Raw genomic sequence first — 18,127 nt, forward strand, 5'->3', positions numbered from 1 at the left:
GCTCAGCTGTTCTTTGTTTACGAGCTGTTCAGTGTACAGTGAACACTTGATAAGGTAAAACGTTTAAGATATTTATAAAGTTATAAGATAACCAGAGCTAGAAAGGTACTACTATTTAGCAGTAGTTTTCTCGTTGTAACTCAACAATCGAATAAAGTTTTTGGCACAATTTAAATTTAAAATTGATTTTCAAAAATTAGAAATTTAAAAAAATTCAATCGGCGAGGTTACAGTTCGTACTGTAAATTTGTAAGATTTCAATGGCATTTAATGTCACAAAAGTACTAAAATAGCAACAAGCGGTGGACAAAGAGAGCATAATAAAAAAAAGTATGAGGTACTTAACCGCAAAAATATGTATATATATACAAATTTTGAATGAGCAACAGATGTCTTTACGTTATCTTTTAAAAAAAGCAACCCTGCAGCTGACATACTGCCCCGCCAACAGTCGTGGCTGTAAAATTGAACTATAATCTTAAAAACCAATATTTTTTTAATATTTGACTTTTTCCCACAGAAACCAATTAAAACACTGGTTTAAAATATATAAATACAATAGGCATATTTTATATAATCGAGATAATACATATGCAAAACAAATGGTGTGCTAACATAGACGAGTATGTTAATCGGTACGGATAGAATAATTAATTCCTAAATACCTTGGTGTTAGTGAATGCAATTGGTTTAAGCAATAAATTGTTTTTGGGGTTGTTATTGGGTGTATAATCACATAGTTTTGTATAAATAAATAATCCAGGGAATATTTCAAGCTGAAAAATGCCACGAACATAAATGTAACTTTGGTAAACTTACGCATTGTATAAATTCTAAAACATCTTTCACTTCTAAAAACTATTTTACATTGTTGCACTAAATAACAGTTATAGGTATTGTTCTTGTTCTGTGTATAATATGTGTAGTTATAATATTAACCACTTTTCAACATTGCTACACGGGAATAAATACTAGGCTCAAAAAATACAGATATTTGTTATTGGAACGACACTAAAAACGGAACGGAGAAAAGCTTAAACGAAATGCCAAAATAGTTTGAAACACTCAGTCTCAGGTCTCCTTGATAGTTTTGGCCCTACTTTTCATTTACGAGAACAGGTTGTTGCGCCTTTTGAGGGATCCAAATTTCTTCTCCGCCTCGAGCAGCATCTTTTCGTTTCTAACCACTTCAAAGGGAATCGTCCTGGACAAGCGATCCATTTCCTGATCCGATGGAAAGTCCTCAAAGCTCATGTTGCTGAAGCCCGTTTTGGCTGAACTTTGTATGGTATTTGATTGGAAATTACGACTGCCACCCGCTCCTCGATTCTCATCCTGATCAGGCTCGTCGTCGTCATCATCGTGGGACTGGTACTGCAATCTCTGGTGTTTCTGCTTGCTGCCGGAACTCAGCGAACTGGTAGATCCCAGGGCGGCAGCGCTTACTTTTTTGTACGAGGCGCCCTTCACCTTTTGGGTGAGCTTTCCCGGCAGAACCCTCACAGCCAGATGGGACTTCTCCTTCTTGACCTTTCCAGGGGCAGGTATACCGATCCCGTCTGCCACCACATCGGCATCACGCAGCACCACGGGCTCCTCCTCGTCGTCCGGTGTGAAATCGGAGCAGCGATCTTGGGAGATTTGCACATAAGCATTATCGGCAATGGGCAGCAATGGACGAAGATGGGTAACAGACGCGGGAATCGGAGCAGAAACTGCTACAGAAACGGGGGCAGGAACTGGAACAGGTGCCGGAACTGGGATCACAGCTGCTGGTGAGGATTGTGGCTGATTAATGGAGCAGGAACTGGTGCTCATGCTGGAGTAAGACGGCACATTCACATACACACTGCTGGTGCCACTCGACTTAACCGACTGGTTATTGTTATTATTATTATAGATCATCAATGGCTCTGGCGTTTTATTGATTATAATCGAGTGATTTATGGTCACCAGTTGTGGGGCAGACGCATTGACAGAAACGGACACGGGAACGGAGGCAGGAAGAGACACAGACACGGAGGCGGGCACTTTGATCACATTGTTGTTGTTGTTGTGGCTGGGAAATTGGTGGATCTGGTGGTGCTGTGGGTTCTGTTCGATGGTTCGAATTACCTGTGGAAATGGCTCCAAGCCGAACAGATCGCATTGGTTACTTTCCACCGGCTCTGACTTCTGTGCGTTCTCCTGGAAGGGATTGAAAATTGGTTCATTGAACTCGTCTAGCTGCGGGGAATTCCCCACTTGGTTTGTTGGCGTGAGCTGCGCTGGAAAGCTGGCAAAGTTCGTCGAGGGATCACCAGCACCGGCGGATTTAACTGGTGTAGAGGTCCACATCTCAGGCTCAGAGGGTTTGGGCTTCGTCTTGGGCTTGCTCTTCCTTTTTAAAGGAATACCCACGGGTAACTTAAAGGGAGCCAGGGCAAACACATCCTCCTCCGATTCAAGTATCTCGGGATTCGTCGGTAGCGGTGCCGCCAGGGGAGATTCGGTGCTGCTCTTGCTCTCCCCAGAACCATAATCCAATTCGTCATCCAGCAGCAACGGACGATCGCCGAACTTGTGCAGCAGATCGCTGGATGTGGGACTTAGTTCTTCGGACGGAGCACTTGGATCTCCATTGCCAGCTACCAGGCTACGGTCCTTCTTCCTCATTCGCACTTTGACCACCACCCTGCTCCGCACATCGTCTTCATGGGTGGTCACACTCTCGCATTCAGCATGATAGGCAGAACTGCTGCAGGTCTTAACCGACTCGCTGATTCCATCCATTTCCGTTGGCAAGGGACGACGTAGCTTGGCCTGGGTCTGGCGAGGATTCTCGTCGAAGAGGTCATCATCCTCGGCCCGCAGATCACTGGCAGATCCTATGGAATCACCATCCGATTCGGCCGCCTTGGCAGCTTCTTCCGCCTGTGCAGCCACTGCAGCCGCCATGAGATTCAGTTGCTGCGCGGCCTGGTGGGCAGCTGACGTGGGTTTCTTGGTCTTGTCGCGAAGTTTCTTCACTATGGGCAAATGGGCTGTCTTATCCACCTTGTGATAGGCCACTTGCTGGATCTTATGGATGGTCTCCGGCAAATTGCTAGTCACCAGCTGCATCTGCTTGAAGATGCCGCCACCGCCTTCATCGCTATCTTGTTGAAAGAACTCGGAACCCTCGGAGTCGGAGTCATCGGTTGTAGGCTGATCCTTGCTGCGAAGCTTTTCATACTTGTTGCGATCTTCCAGTGGGAGCTTAACATAGCCAGAGACACCTTCTACTGCCCCTCCAACACCGCTGGGCATTCCGCATTCCGAATCGGTTTTAAGTTTGCTGATGAGCGAGGTCTTCTCCTCGCTGGAAACCTCCAATGTGGGTGAGAGCAGCCACTTGGATGAATTGGATGAGGTGGCGGTGTTGGCTCCTCCTGTTACCAGGCCGATGGGCGTGGCCACTCCACCTCCTGCTCCGCCGGAGGAGACGCCAATGAATTTCGCTGTGGACGAGAGCGAAGGACTTTTATGCAGTAAGGTAATGAGATTACGGGTAAACGGGTTAGCGGCAGTTTGTTCTACAACTAAATATGGATGAATAGAGTGAGAACATGTGGATGATCCCCTGAAATGCAATGAGTTACTGAGTGATTTGTGAATGCTCTATGCTCAACGTGACGTATACGTAATATTTTGGTTAGTTGAATGACGAACGCGACGATAAAAGCTGGAATACGTTGTAATGTTGACCCAAAAGGTAAATTGGGGAATTATGTGTTGATTTTGAGGCGTGCACAGTTAAATTCTAATATTTCCTTCTTTTTAAATTCAAATTATCAATTGAAAAAGATTTTCATTTTGGTTTTAGATTCAACGAAAATACAGATCTTTTAAAAATAGCAAATTACAAATGTTCACTCATAATTTTTCCATTTAAAAATATGATTTTTGTCATCGGTATCTGTGCATGCCCAAGCATAAATTAAATTACCCACAAATTTAGTTAGTTTGATTTACATTTTGTGAATGTTCAGTTTGGTTTTTAAACATATTATAGAGTTTATTGCAGTTTTGCTTCAGTTTTGGTTTGAATCTCATACATTTCTTGTGGCTGAACTTAAGCTTACGCCCTTTCTTAACTGGTTTGTATAAATATATAGTGCTTTATGTATATATAGATATAATCTGTATTTGTTGTCATCTGATAATTTGCTTGTATGTGTCTTGGTTACCTGACTTTTGTTGCTTTCATTGCGCTTTATCTGTTGCTCATCTTGGGTTATTCTAGTTACTAACTTTTAGCTCTTTGGTTTAACGCTTCAAGGTGTTTTCTCCCATCGATTTAACTTATTTACAGTATTAACAAGAGTAGTAGTTATAGCTAGTTGAACATTTCAATTGGTGTGGCTGTGTGTGGGGAGCATGAGGAATCAATTTCGACAATTTGGAAAACATTCTTGGACTATCTCGGACTTGATCGTCTATTGTCTTGCGTTGATTGGACTCTCGTGATGATTATTAACAATTGATTGCGTTACTTTTGTTTGTTTGTCTGCTGCCACATCCGCAGGGATCGGAGCTTTAGGCGAACTTTATCGAAAGCGAAAATATAAAACAATCAGAGATAAAAATCTTAATCGAGTTTGCTGTCATGTTGAGCGGCAATTAGATCTACAGATCCATAATAATAATCTCTTTAGCATTAATCTTTAGAATTGCACGATTTTAACACATGTATGGTAAGTAATAACTGTGATATGCAAATTATTGCCAAAATTGTATACGCTAGTTTGAATTCAATTGCTTCACACTCTACGCCAACAACATGAATAAATATATCTAATATTTTCTCTTAGTTAGCTTAATTTACAATTACACACAGAGTAGATACATTTACAAATAAGCCAATGAATTGTACAATAAAAATAATTGAAATTTGTTCTTTTGATTGGTTAGTTTACGAACCACAACCGCTAATTTATTACTGTTAAGAACTAAATTTGTATAGATGCTAGATATAATAATAATTATTTTTGGTTTTTTTAAGCTTTTATTTGTTTCTAGCATAGTACCAGCACCAAGTATATTTTTGTTAGAAGCGCTAAGATTGGAGATTGTTAAGGGGATGGGGAGGATGGTAAAATGCATAACTAATTTCCATAACAGACAAAAAATACTTTAAAAATGTTTGATAAAACTTATTCATCAATAATTTAGTTAAATCTTCCCTATAGTAATATTTGTCAAAAATAAAATGATTGACGATTTAAATCTTAATTTGGATTATCATTAATAAATTATCTGATTTGACTTCCATTTGTAGGTATTTTTTTAAGTTTTCTTTTGGGCAGCCTTATAGAGACAGAGTTTCTGATATCTGTGGCCAAAAAAACGTATGAAACGACGAAAATAAATTATAAGATGATCGACAGTTGCTTTACGTTATTTTCGGGACGATTATTGGGTGCATTGGGGTATTTACAATTTAATTGATTGCACTTAAGTAGTCTACGTCGCGGGATCTTCCATTGTTCTATATGGCACGCTAAATCTTTCGATCGAGCAGCGATCGGCTAGTATATGGATAATCTATAGCTGGGGGCTGATCGGATCTTTCGGCGTCTGCCGATGTTGTCTGGAAGCGGCTCCTTGGATGGAGGATATCGAGGAGATCGCCTTGGCGGCTCTCTGCTGAGTTGAGCTGAGCGTTACTAGGAAGTTTTTAGACTACGTCTACGTCTACGTTCAAATCACTTTCACTTTCTGCATCGAGATTGAGAGCGAACAAAAGCAACAATCGGAAAACTAAACGTATTCTGGCATTGCAAACGGTTAAGGTAGAATTTCATGCTTTACCTCCGGTTTTGCGCAGCGAGCTCGCCTTCTCGCGCAGTCCGGGTGGCAAACTGAATGGCGCCGATCCGAATGGATCCTCCGAAAGCTGCGGTGGATGAGGCGACACGGCTGCCGTAATTGCAGCAGGAGGAGGCACTGCACCTGGAGCAGGTGGAGGAACAGCTGCAACGGGAGCCACAACCGCTGAGGGATTCTGCTCCGTGGGCGTCAGAGTGGATGTTGTGGAAGCCGATTTGGCTGTAATGCCTGGAATAAGGTTTTGATTAGTGAGAGATTCTGAACAAATTAAATAACTTATACAAAACCGATCCCTCAACTTACTTCCTTGACTTCCTCTTTGGCGGATCTTGTCGAACTCCGCCTCGAAGATATGATCCTCGGTCATCTGGCTAAAGGGCTGCTCCTCTTCGAATGGATTCCAGGCCTCAACACGCTTCTCCACTGCCGTTTGTCCTGACTTCAATAACTCGCTAATGGATACAGCGGCAGAGTTCGCATTTGCAGAGGCATAAATCCCAGGATTTGAGGCAGCACTGGCCAAAGTCTGGGGACCATCGCCCATTGCAGCCAAGTTATTGTTAAACGGGGCCAGAAACTGACTTGTCTCATTGGCAAACGTTCTGGAGCGCAACGAAATAAATGAATGATTAGATGATCAGTGAGTGATGGGTAAAATTAAAATTTGTAAGGGAAAAGAGCAAGCAAGGCATAAGAAGTAAATACGGGATGGGTTACAGATCTTAAGGCTACAAAGTTTCTATTGGCTTCGCGGCTCATCGCCCTCATCCTGGTCACTTGTAGCTCTTAAGGATGAAGAACACACAGAAAGAGACAAGCAGAGAGTGAGTGAAAAGGCAAGAGAAGAGCAGAACACAGAACACATACAGATCGTGCTAGATCAAGCCATTAAAAAGGGTCTAAAATCAAGAATATTTGTGTTAAAAATTAAAGTTAGTATTCATCAAACCAAAATGTGTTTGTTTTTTAAAATTGGTAATAATCTTGCTCAGTCTTGATCTTGAAATCTAAAATTTCTATATTAATTAGGTGATAGTACACTTAACAATTAAAATTACTAGAATCAACATTGGTATTCTTGATTTTAGTTTATCTTATTCACTCATATTCCACTTACTTATTAAAGGCCGATGTATCGCTGACGTTTCGCCTATGACCACCACCTCCGCTGGGTTTCGGAGGCGTTAGCATATTCTTCGTGGGCGTGCCGTCTGTGGCATTCAAATCGTGAGGCACTTCCTCCTTATTGGGCTCTTCTGCTGCTGGTATAAATTCAGCTGGAATTGCAGCCGCGGCTGGCTCATTGAAGGGATCTGGATAGCCACTCGTCTCGAAGAGATTACTGGCAGCAGGAGCTGCCGGAGTAACCGCTTGAGGCGGTGGACCCGGCGGCATAGCTGGAAAGTTGGCCTGAAACTGCTCGACCACAGGCTGCGGCTGAGGCTGTGGAGAGGTGATATTCTGCCTGGGAGAGGGACTGGGCGGCAAACCGAGACCCAAGGGATTTCCTCCATGCACCGCAGAGGAACCCTTGGGCCGAGAACGAGGAGCAACGCTGGTGCCCGCCTCCACAACCGACACGTTTTGGGCCTTGGCTGCCTTGGAGGCTGCAGCACTGATCCTCTTCGCCTCCGACTCAAACGGAGGCACCACCAGCAGTTCGAAGTTTGGAATGGGAGTTTTCTAATGGAAAAATCAATTATTAACTAACAATTTATATGGATTGACTTCCAGTGTAACTTACATGTAGATTTTGTACGGGGTTTTCCTTGCCAGCAAGTCGAAAGGCCACTTCGCAGACTTGCCAAATGTTTGGCCTCTTCTCCAGATCCGTATCCAACATATACTTAATCAGCTGGTGCATGCCCTTCGAGTACTTCGAGGAGTCTGGAATGGAGAACTGCCCATTCTGGATGGCCAGTGTGCTTTCCCCAAAGGGTAAGGAAAAGAAACACAGCTTGTAGAGCATGCAACCCAATGCCCAGATGTCCGCCTTGGTGGTGATGCTCTTTCCCCCGTACAGGTCGATCATTTCGGGAGCACGATAGGACAGAGTGGTGTACTTCTGGATTTCCTCCTGCACCACAGTGACTCCGTGCTGCTGAGGATTTAGCGTCTTGGCCGTGGCCGATCCAAAGTCGCAGAGCACGAAGTTGCCCGCATCCGTCTGCAGGATGTTCTCCACTTTCAGATCACGGTGGATGATCGGGGTCTGACAGTAGTGCAATCGGGAGACAGCCTCGGCAATATCACAGAAGATGTTAAGCACCTCGGGCTCCGTGAAGCCAACGTGTAATCTACGGGTGATTTGATTCAATTACATTTGACTTCAGGGATCAAATGAATTCGTATTAATTGGTTCACTTGGTTTACCTTGCATTCATCATGGCTAGCATGTGATGCTTACAGTAGGGCATCAGGAGGAGCACCTCGCACACCCCGTTCCCGGTGGGCGTGATGCTCGAGTCCACGTAGCCGATGATGTTCTTGTGCCCGCTCAGGTTGCTCTGTAAGAAGGGAAGTGATTGTTCTATTAGATTAGGTTTGTTTGTCCTGGTTTATTAACTCACCGCAATCTGTATCTCGCGCTTGGCCACATTCAGATCGTGCTCATTGTTGACGTACATTCGCTTCAGGGCGTACTTGGTTGCCGAGGCACTGCCTCCGCCGTTGCCCCTGGCCAAAAAGACCATGGCGAAACCACCTGCGTGAGTTTTGGGGAGATGGGGGAAGAGAAAAACAGACCATTAGTGGGGGTAACTTGACGGACTAGACATCCATAACAGCTGTCAGCTGTAAACAGCAAAGCACATATCAACTAGGGGAGTAAACTTAATGATAACACAATCCGTTGTGAATACCCTATAGTTTCAAAAAAGATTGCACAACTTTACTACTTATTATTGTGTAAAAAACTCATATTATTATATTGAAATTACCCTAAGTAATTGAGAATTAAGAATTATTATGCAAATATTTTAATCTACTCACTCTTTATACAGGAAACATTTTTTAAAGATACTGTATTTCTTTCATTTTTCTTTATAATGTTATGCCAATGAGTATTTTCTTCCAAAAATAAAAATGATGCATCATAATAAAAAAATTGTTGTAGTTTCCCATTAAAAAATGAGTATATATGTAAATATAATTCAAATTTAATAAAATAGGATGTAATTTTTATTTTCAAAATATGATAGATACGTGATTCAAATCTAGTTTTTTTTCCTTTCACATAATTCACGTTCACATAAGTGCAGTGCAAATATGCACCCGATGCAGATTTAATTAAAGGGTATTTGAATTCGAACGATAGTATTCACTGTCTGGCCATGGAACGATTTACACATGTTTTGCCCAACAGACGATTTGCATGAGGTTTATTTCATTTTATTGCAAATAGAATTCAAGTAGAGCCCCCACATTCAGCCCCTCGTCACCTGTCGCTTTGCGCCACTTCAAAATGTACGATAAAAAGGCAACGCAATATAAACTAAACTATTGAAGGTCACGTACAGAAATAACAACAATAACATGCGACAATAACAATACTCAGCGGGGGAAGATCGAGGGGTGGAAAAAAGATAGGGAGCGTGGGCACTGGGGAAAATATATATATCATATCACATAAAAAATTATATACTTAAATTGATAAGTTCATTAATTAATCAGTGACCACAATGTTATTTTTAATTGACAAAATAATACGTTTTTTTAAATCATTTTTGAAAAAATATTCACCAATATGTCATATTTATACAAATATTTCTCTCTGTGTAAAAGATAGAGAGAAATGAATAGCGGACATACGAATGTAACCATTTTTGCTTGATTTTTGCTCGACTTTGTGAAATTATGGCGTCAAATGTTAATCAATGCTGAAGGTTGCCAGCCAGCAGCAACAAATCAACTTTGGCAAAAAGTACGGCAACAACAATCAGTAATAATAGTTATGAAAAGCAACAATAACAATGCACAATTGTAGCGAAGCGAGAAAACTTGAGAAGGCAATTTAAAACGCAAACTAGGGTAGAAAAAGTGGCTGAAAGGGGCTAAATGGGGAGTCGAATGCAAACCGGGCATTAGGGGGTTAAGGTGGGGCAAGGGGAAAAGCTTCATTCGTTAACGGTTTGTCGCTTAGTCATTTCCAAGTGTTGTTGGTACTGGAGCTGTCTTGTTGGGTGCTCAAAAGTTAAGTCAAACAGACCAGGTAAAAAATTAAGGCGATTAAGCACCGTGTTACTGTAGAGATACTCAGCATATTCAGACAGTAGAAGTTCTTTTGAATTTAATAAGTAAAAACAGCATTGAAAGATCTATGAAAAAAAGTGTTCAATACGTGATTGTTTTGATGATATCATATGATCCTCGTAAGAAATCACGAATACTGAACGTCTATCGTATAAATCTATATCCAGTCTATTTCTATATATTTTTTAAAACTAAAATGAGTCCTTTTAATAACTAAGAAGTATATCATATTGGATTTGTGGGAATCGATTTCTTTTTTCAAAGATAAACTATTGTTATTTGAAAGGAAATCAGTTCCTATTAAAGACAAGACTCCAAAATCCAATTATTCTTAAAATTCGCTCATTATTCTTATTAAAATCGGTTGTTATTATTCTTATAATAATAATTCTTCAAAAACGCAATGATATTAATTAAATAAACTTAACATTTTAAGAAGAATCAATCACACATTGTATTTTTTTAAATACAAACTATAGACTAGCTTGGTACACCCTCCACCTTATAAATCACAGGGTATCCTCGAAAACAGCTGACTGTCTGACAGCGGCGCCAGCGCAGCGCAAAACAACATTACGAATCGAGTCCGCTTGCCAAAAGTATAAAAAGTACAAAAAAAAAGTACTACGTAATGGCTAAAGGAAAGGTAGTGAATGGAAGGCAGTGCTTTGTCTGAGCAATCGTTAGAAGATCAAATGTTAGATGGTTGGTGTTTGTGCCAAGCCACTTGCAACACAGGATATATGGTGCACTCCGCAATTCAAGGACAAGGACAAAGCCATGGCAATTTCCTTAGGGTCGAACTTTGCCATTTTACTCGGCGAAAGGTTGAAAACGGAAAACTGGGAGACAGTCGGCAGATGAAGGCAGTTCTGTGTTGGTCTTGCCGCTTCATTGGCTAAATTAACATAATTGATTCAATTGATTTGTGGCCATGTGTAGTGGCTACGGGAATTCTATGGGTATTCTATGGAAAAACCAACCAGAGCTGTGACTGTGTGTACAGTCGAACTTCTCTAATACGGAAAACCTATAGTCACATGCTAAAGTTTAGATATACATATTTGATCTTGGCCAAACAGCTTTTTATAATGGTCAAACATTTTGACATTATGACTCCCTGCAACACCATTAAAAATTCGAGTTACGAAAATACATAAATAACTCTGTGCCAAGGGCAAACATTTGAAGTTATGCGTTGATAAGGGTCAATGGTTTACTAGTTAAAAAAGATAAGTAAACTATATTAATAAAAAAAAACAAACTAAAATAAAAACAAAAAATATCGGAAATAAAAGTATTTTCAACTGATAAAACATTTATATATTAGACTGAAATTTTGAAAACATTTCTGGGAGTTCGAGTTAGTTAATTTCGACCGTATGTATAATCGGAAATGCGACAAGTGGCGCCCCCAATTAAGTGGATACGCAGCTGATTTCTATGCTCTTTAGCGGTTTGTACGCCCCACATTTGGGAATTCTACATTTTTTATCTAATCTGACGGAGGGAGGAACGAATGGGGCATGTAGGTTACTGCCCACCTGTAAATCAGCCCGGTGATAAACATAATCGCATTGCTACGTGTAGGGAGATAGGGGAAGTGCGGACAAAGATAGATGGATAGTGGGATGTGTAGTATATGTGTACCTTCTGCCAGGACATCCTCCACGGTGACCGTGACGCGTCCCACTGTAAAGACCTTGCCCACAAAGCTGTTCTTCTCGTTCGAGGACGACGAGCTGCTGCTGTTGGGTGGATTCTCCAGTCGCGAGTTCTCATTGCGCTCGAACTTGGACAGGATTTTCTTCATTTTCCCCCGATTTTCACCAGAAAATGTTTACTGCCCAGCAGCACTACACACACACACACACACTCGCGAGCACACGCACACAAATTCACACGGTCTTAATTGCCTGCGCGTAGGTGTTTTTGGCAATCTTTTTTTTGTGGAGGCGACTGACGGAGGGCGAGGCGTCGGTGCCGCTGGCCAATTAATCCACGTTCGAGTCGAATCGGTTAGCTGAATTAAGCTATTCTGCGCACTTTGTGTTTTTGCATGCACACACACAATGCAGGGGAAAAAGAAAGTTGTTCGATTTTCCTGCTGCTTTTTTTTGTTCGTGGGGCCAGTGTGACCAGAGCGGTGTGCTGCAGTTCGATGCGCAATCCGCCGCCAGTGCAGCCGACTATCGATTGGCAAAAAATAGCAATGTTGCGGGCGTGAAATAGCTAGAAGTTAAAAATCACCCAAAAGTAGATAAAATGCATAATCAAATAATAAATTAATATGGAATGCTAAATTATTTATTTAATTTGGAAAGAGTATAATTTTTTACTTAGCTTTTAATAATTAAATATAAATAGATTAACAAATATCTCTGCAATTGATGTAGCTATTTTGTCAACACCTTCGCACTATTCTGTTTATGTTATCGATTCCACTTGTACCGCTGTAAACAATCATCTCTAGCAAATGGTCGCTAATTTCGCAAACTTTTAATTTGAAGTGATAAGAATGATTAATACGGCCAAATACTTTGCTCTTTTAGAGAGTTTAAAGTTTAACAAAGCACTAGGTAATATTACATGTTTATATAATTAAAACAATATTAATATAACCATCACTGCAGCAAATAAGGCAAATAATAACTCTGAGACACCCGATGCCTTGAAAAGCAACCTGTTAATTTTAGAAAAATATGCCAAACTGCAGGTTGATCAGCAGTTGCATGAATTATGCGAGGAATACATGGTGACAGCAGATCAGGAATCCAGTATAGATCCCGGAGGGGAACCCATAATATCCTATATAGTGAGACTGGAACATGTGCTTCATTCGATCACGAGGAATATTAACTTCCATAGCGACGCCAAGGAGGATCTAATCTCAGTGGCACACCTTAAACTGTGCATCCAGGCCACCCAAGAGTTGTCTTACTATTCACTTCGATGTCAGCTCCATGAGGATTTCTACAATTCGCCCATCTTCCATGAGGCCCAAGGAAAAGTCAAGGCGAATTCTTCCCTGCTGCTTCTGAGCATTCAGTTCTTTGTAAACCTACTGCATATCCGTCAGTTTCACATAGCCAACTCCATGGAGCTGGTTCAAAGGGATCTCCTGGCGGCCATTATGAGTCTACGTGTGAAGGAGGACTCCGTGCATCTGGAAAAGGCTATATCCTACCTCTGGCAACAGGAATCCAAAGCGGATTTCTTCCGACACATCTTGCTCTTGAAAGCCACACCGCTATGCACACCCCTGGCCAACTTATTGCACCATCAACTCCTCGTAAAGTTGAATTCCCCCCAAGGTTTCTCCAGCTTTGTGGATGCGCTGCAACAAACTCCCAATGTGAGTTCTACAAGAAATGCGGAAATTGTGGCCAGCATTGTGGCTAGGAAAGGATTCTCCCAACTTGCACAAGGAAAGATGATTCTCCAGGTGTTGGAGTATTGTAAATTCTACCTCCAGGATGCGGACAAAATGTGCGCCGGTGTCTTATCCCTTAGAAGGCTCTACGATTTAAATGATACAAATCAGAAGCAGATAGAGGAGATAATATCGAAACACTGGGAAAGTCTTGTTAACCCAGAAGATTTAATTAGTGGTCTGATCTTAATGAATCACCAAGAACTGTGTAATCGCATCCTCTTGTGGCAGCATCTTTTCTGCTCCTCCAGCGTAGCTTGTTTACCCAGTAACCTACTAATTCCTTACCTTCCCATGCTCCTCCAAGTTTACGATGGCCTACCATTGGAACTAACAGCAACTTCGCAGCTTTCTGGGCTCATATCACGATGCCTAGATAATAGAGAACGGGAAAAGGAATTGCCAGATGTTCTCCAAAGACTTTTTAAGTGGGAAGTTGAAGATGAGCCTCCTTGGAAGAGTTTACACCCACGAATTCTGATCTTGCCTTCCTCGAACAACAATGAAATTCAGGTTAAAGTGGCCCACAAGGATCACCAAGTGGATCATGACATGGGCAGGATTTTGCCCGGACTGCTTTTATCCAGCTCTCATCATTCCCTCACGTGCAATGTATTCCTAGCTCTTTTGAGTTTTATGGGTAACCAGTTGAAGCAGAAGTCTGCAGCCGGCGTTGATTTCATCTCTTCGGAAACGGAGCTCAAAGACTTTCTGCACTCCAAGTATCAACTAAAACTTGACTTGCTTATCGCGCTGAACCAAATGGTGGCTCACCAACCATTGAGAGCTCAGCTTGCCCTTCACACCAAAGAGTTCTTGCATATACTGAAAGACTTGTTGGTCCACCGATCTGGAGAACAGGAGACCACGGATCATATTTTGCTCATTGTACTAAACCTTTTGCAGGAACTCCTTGAGGGCAGTGAGGATCTTCAGCTCTCAGAAGGCACTAAAGAACTGAAGGAGCCGTTGCAGCAGTTAGGTTTACAATCCTCCAATTCTCTCGTCCAACAATCTGTACAATCCCTGCTAACTATAATCCAAGGAGTATGGCGACCAAGTGAAGCAATCAAGATCCAACCATTCCAAAAAGCTCGCTCCCTTATAGAGGAAAAGCAATCCCATTTGCAAGTGTATGGCATTCAGATGATGATAGATTTGCTTAAGAAACGAGATTCCGCGACCATGTCGCAGGGTCATCTCATTATAGCTTTAGCTCTGACCACTCTGAAGGACAAGGAATCGTATACTTTTCTCAATTGTGTTCGGCTTTTTGTGTCGTTAGTTCATGTGATGGAGTCCGAAGTGCTGGACAAGCTAAGTGACGAATACTTATCGGACACGGCTGAGTTGGATTACCGACTGGTTGTGGGAGAAGCTATCTTGAAAGTTGCTCAGGAGTTAGGTGAGTTATGTTTTGGACAATCAAAGTTTAAAACTTAAGCTGACTACCCTTTCAGGTCCACTTTGCTATCGATACAAGGCTGTTCTGCTCAATTGCTTTATGCACGGCTCACGCTCTCCTGTTCACGAATTCCGGATGTCAGCATTCGCCAATCTCGCCCAGCTATGTCGCCTGTTGGCTTATCAGGTGCAAAACTTCTTCCAGGAGCTACTTCAATTGGTTAATAGCGAATTAAGCACAGGAAGCTTTGTGCCCGCTAAGAGGGCAGCTGTCTTAGTCTTAGCTGAACTGTTGAATGGCATGGAGAATCTACTGGACTACCAGGATATGCTTCTTCCCATTTATCGCCTCTTGCGAGCCATTGAGTCCGAGGAGTCCTGTGATCCACAAATGCGTCAGCATGCAGCGAATGGCCTTAAAATATTAAACGAGAAGTGCCGAAAACTGATTCAATCTAGCTTGGAGGAGAACTTGTTACAAAAACAGATTAAGGTGCTGGGCATCAAAGACGAAGTCTCACCTCAAAGGAAGAATCGTCATATCCTCGAACTGAATTAAAGGTTAGCTTATACACTTTTAAAATTTGTAATTCTATTGCATACAAAATAGTTTAACTTTATAATTTACAACACGAAATGCGAAATAGATCAGTACGTCACTGACACCATAAAGGCAGAATTTGGAACATAACATTTGATTTGCAAACGGTGATGGATGGTCAATAAATTTGGTTTACGGCTTGGATTTTCGTTAGGATTAGGCTATCACTTGCCGATGGAGAACTCTGTCTCAATCTTGTCGGCAATCATCTTGGCGATGGCGAGACTGCTGGTTGCTCCTGGCGAGGGGGCGTTTCTGCAGTGGAGAACACGCTTGGCCAGTGGTCCCGATCCCTCGCCGCGATCGAAGACGAAGTCGTCTACCAGGTTGCCCTGCAGATCCATTGCCTGGGCACGTACTCCAGCTGGACCGCGCTGGATGTCGTATTCCGTGATGTCCGGAATGTACTTCTGCAACGCCTTGACCTGCAGGTTAATGAACCACGACTTGGACATCTCGCTCAGTCCGAAGCCGACGTACTTGCTGGCCATCTTGACAAAGCCCGGATAGCGTAGGGCGTCAAACAGCTCGAAGAGATTGATGTCACCCCACCTGGCAAGTGGAGAAATGGTCAATGGAGTCTAAGCGACGTTTTCTAGAATAAGACTTACGTGTAACCTTCTCGTTTAAGAGCCAGTACGGCATTTGGCCCCAGCCAGATGGATCCGTCCATCCGCGGCGTAAAGTGAACTCCCAGGAAGGGGAAACGGGGATCTGGCACCGGATAGATGTTGCCCTTAACCATATGCTGCTTTTCCTTGGACAGCAACAAGTACTCTCCACGGAAAGGCAGAATACGGGGATCTTTGGGGCATCCTGTCTTCTCGGCCAGCAAGTCGGATTGCAACCCACCGCAGGTCAGGACGTTTTTGGTGCGAACTGTTTGACCAGGCTTGGCGCCATGGATGGTGACTGGGAAATCGGTGCCCTCTTTGGTCTCGGTAAATTTGCTGACATTGAAATCTAGGTAGATATCACCCCCGCTTCGAGTGAAATCCTGGCCATAATGCTGGGTAACCAATCCCCAGTCAACAATTCCGGTGTGCGGGCTGTGGAGAGCCTTCAGTCCCTTGCAGTAGGGTTCGATCTCCTGGATCTCGTCCCCTTCGATCATCCTTAAATCCGGCACATTGTTGGCAATGCCACGCTTCTCCAGATCCTCCAGCAGCTTCACCTCTTTCTCATCCGTGGCCACAATTAGTTTACCGGTCTTCTTGTACGGGATCTTACGTTCATCCAGATAAGCATAGGCCAGATGCATACCCTCCACACAAAGGCGGGCTTTCAGCGTTCCAGGCTTATAATAGATGCCAGCATGGATCACTCCGGAATTGTGACCACTCTGGTGCTTCGCCAACTGGCTTTCCTTTTCCAGGACGGCCACTTTTAGGGATGGATGGCGCAGAAGGATCTCCCGGGCAGAGGCAGCACCCACAATACCACCGCCAACCACAACCAGATCATAATCTCTGAGGGGAGGGAATGTAAAAATACCAAAATTATTACTCCATAAGCGGTTATGATTCAGTTGTTGATTTTTTAATCTTTCTAAACCCATTTAATTTTTAAAATGATGCATATGTTTAGGAATGTACTTTGTTCATGTTCATATAAAAAGCTTTAACAGTAACTCTAATGGATATCCTAAATTTCCTTTGATTTCTGTATGTATACATTTTATATCAACTTTTATAATAAAGACAAAAAATCTATGCATGAAGAAGGTAAACAAGTCAATTTAAGTTCGGGAACTCTTAAGTAATAGATAATCCCCAAAACAGAAAGTATCTGAAGGCCGGAACACCCCCGAAATAAAGAGAATCTTATCGTAATCTCAAGAGACTTACACGCACTTCGACGAACTGTGCTGAAATCTTTTATTGGTCGCGGTAGATTCGTGGGGCGTGGCTACGCCTACATTGAGCAGTCCCCTCCGTACTCCCTGTACCAGCAGTCGCACCTGTGCCATTTCTCTTGCTTTCTCCTTTCACCACCCGCGCACAGACGTAGAATTTAGATTTTTCGCCAGCCGAACGGAGAGACCTTGCTTGACCTTGCCTTTTCCTCCGCCAAACTGTGCGTACAGACCGCCACCGTGCGAATCCACAGACTGAAGCCCGTGGAAGTTTTCCGTACGGCGAGAGAAAATAAAAATGCTCACGGGGCAAGCATCTGCGGGGTGTTTGGGGCCGGGGGTGTGTCATAAACGCGCTAATTGATAAGTATGACGGTTTACCAGGGAAAGGGGCGGTTTGGGGGTAGGACGTGTGTGTCAGCTGTCCGCTTTGTTGATAAGCTTTAATGTGGCCAGCTGGCCATTTTGCGAATTTGCTATTTATCAACACTAAACCAAGCTGTAAATAGCCAAGCTTTATGTTTTATATATTTTAAATTAAATAATTTGGAAATATCTTTTATGGATCTAAATTCAAAACTAGTTTTATTATTCTTATCTACATTGTTTTTCTTTTTTAAAAAACAACTTAACTAAAACTGTAATGAAATGCTCTAATTCATTTGACGTAATTTATATAATTAATGTATACCATTTAGGATCCAATAATCTTGATCTTTTGAAATTCGATATT

General features: G+C 42.4%; 3 protein-coding genes across 8 annotated transcripts; 1 reads left to right on the top strand and 2 right to left on the bottom strand.

Moving 5' to 3' along the window:
• Positions 1-539: 539 nt before the first annotated feature.
• Positions 540-12,247, bottom strand: Nak (Numb-associated kinase). Of its 4 annotated transcripts, XM_036812894.3 has the most exons (9): positions 11,752-12,247; positions 8,421-8,554; positions 8,224-8,357; positions 7,595-8,147; positions 6,968-7,533; positions 6,154-6,452; positions 5,833-6,078; positions 2,116-3,479; positions 1,252-1,631 (listed from the first exon to the last, which is right to left on the bottom strand). In XM_036812894.3, the coding sequence occupies exons 1-9, from the start codon at positions 11,912-11,914 to the stop codon at positions 1,500-1,502; spliced, it is 3,591 nt and encodes a 1,196-aa protein (XP_036668789.3). In that variant the 5' UTR covers positions 11,915-12,247; the 3' UTR covers positions 1,252-1,499. The 4 variants fall into 4 exon arrangements, with proteins under 4 accessions (XP_016941525.3, XP_036668789.3, XP_016941533.3 ...); XM_017086036.4 differs by having other exon boundaries at positions 540-3,479; XM_017086044.4 differs by lacking the exons at positions 1,252-1,631; positions 2,116-3,479 and adding an exon at positions 4,011-4,566 and having other exon boundaries at positions 11,752-12,246.
• Positions 12,248-12,523: 276 nt separating this feature from the next.
• On the top strand, positions 12,524-15,695 carry Tango6 (transport and golgi organization 6). Of its 2 annotated transcripts, XM_017089817.4 has the most exons (4): positions 12,524-12,680; positions 12,735-14,939; positions 14,995-15,499; positions 15,586-15,695. In XM_017089817.4, the coding sequence occupies exons 1-3, from the start codon at positions 12,620-12,622 to the stop codon at positions 15,495-15,497; spliced, it is 2,769 nt and encodes a 922-aa protein (XP_016945306.3). In that variant the 5' UTR covers positions 12,524-12,619; the 3' UTR covers positions 15,498-15,499; positions 15,586-15,695. The 2 variants fall into 2 exon arrangements, with proteins under 2 accessions (XP_016945306.3, XP_036673712.3); XM_036817817.3 differs by having other exon boundaries at positions 14,995-15,629.
• L2HGDH (L-2-hydroxyglutarate dehydrogenase) lies at positions 15,506-17,729 on the bottom strand. Of its 2 annotated transcripts, none has more exons than XM_017089819.4 (3): positions 17,393-17,729; positions 16,151-17,008; positions 15,506-16,091 (listed from the first exon to the last, which is right to left on the bottom strand). In XM_017089819.4, the coding sequence occupies exons 1-3, from the start codon at positions 17,506-17,508 to the stop codon at positions 15,704-15,706; spliced, it is 1,362 nt and encodes a 453-aa protein (XP_016945308.2). In that variant the 5' UTR covers positions 17,509-17,729; the 3' UTR covers positions 15,506-15,703. The 2 variants fall into 2 exon arrangements, with proteins under 2 accessions (XP_016945308.2, XP_016945307.2); XM_017089818.4 differs by having other exon boundaries at positions 17,387-17,721.
• Positions 17,730-18,127: the final 398 nt, after the last annotated feature.

Source organism: Drosophila suzukii, chromosome 2L (assembly GCF_043229965.1).
Source record: "Drosophila suzukii chromosome 2L, CBGP_Dsuzu_IsoJpt1.0, whole genome shotgun sequence".
In the NCBI taxonomy this organism is placed as follows: Eukaryota; Metazoa; Arthropoda; class Insecta; order Diptera; family Drosophilidae; genus Drosophila; species Drosophila suzukii.

What these genes read in the sequence shown, in the direction of transcription:
- Nak (XM_017086036.4), bottom strand. Translation starts at nt 11,914, where the DNA reads ATGAAGAAAATCCTGTCCAAGTTCGAGCGCAATGAGAACTCGCGACTG. An exon ending in ACCCCGTACAAAATCTACAT is followed by an intron (nt 7,534 to 7,594) that starts GTAAGTTACACT and finishes TTTTTCCATTAG; the next exon opens with AAAACTCCCATTCCAAACTT. An exon ending in CCAAAGAGGAAGTCAAGGAA is followed by an intron (nt 6,079 to 6,153) that starts GTAAGTTGAGGG and finishes ACCTTATTCCAG; the next exon opens with GCATTACAGCCAAATCGGCT.
- Tango6 (XM_017089817.4), top strand. Translation starts at nt 12,620, where the DNA reads ATGATTAATACGGCCAAATACTTTGCTCTTTTAGAGAGTTTAAAGTTT. An exon ending in AAAGTTTAACAAAGCACTAG is followed by an intron (nt 12,681 to 12,734) that starts GTAATATTACAT and finishes CCATCACTGCAG; the next exon opens with CAAATAAGGCAAATAATAAC. An exon ending in GAAAGTTGCTCAGGAGTTAG is followed by an intron (nt 14,940 to 14,994) that starts GTGAGTTATGTT and finishes CTACCCTTTCAG; the next exon opens with GTCCACTTTGCTATCGATAC.
- L2HGDH (XM_017089818.4), bottom strand. Translation starts at nt 17,508, where the DNA reads ATGGCACAGGTGCGACTGCTGGTACAGGGAGTACGGAGGGGACTGCTC. An exon ending in CACAGTTCGTCGAAGTGCGT is followed by an intron (nt 17,009 to 17,386) that starts GTAAGTCTCTTG and finishes CCCTCCCCTCAG; the next exon opens with AGATTATGATCTGGTTGTGG. An exon ending in CTTAAACGAGAAGGTTACAC is followed by an intron (nt 16,092 to 16,150) that starts GTAAGTCTTATT and finishes TCCACTTGCCAG; the next exon opens with GTGGGGTGACATCAATCTCT.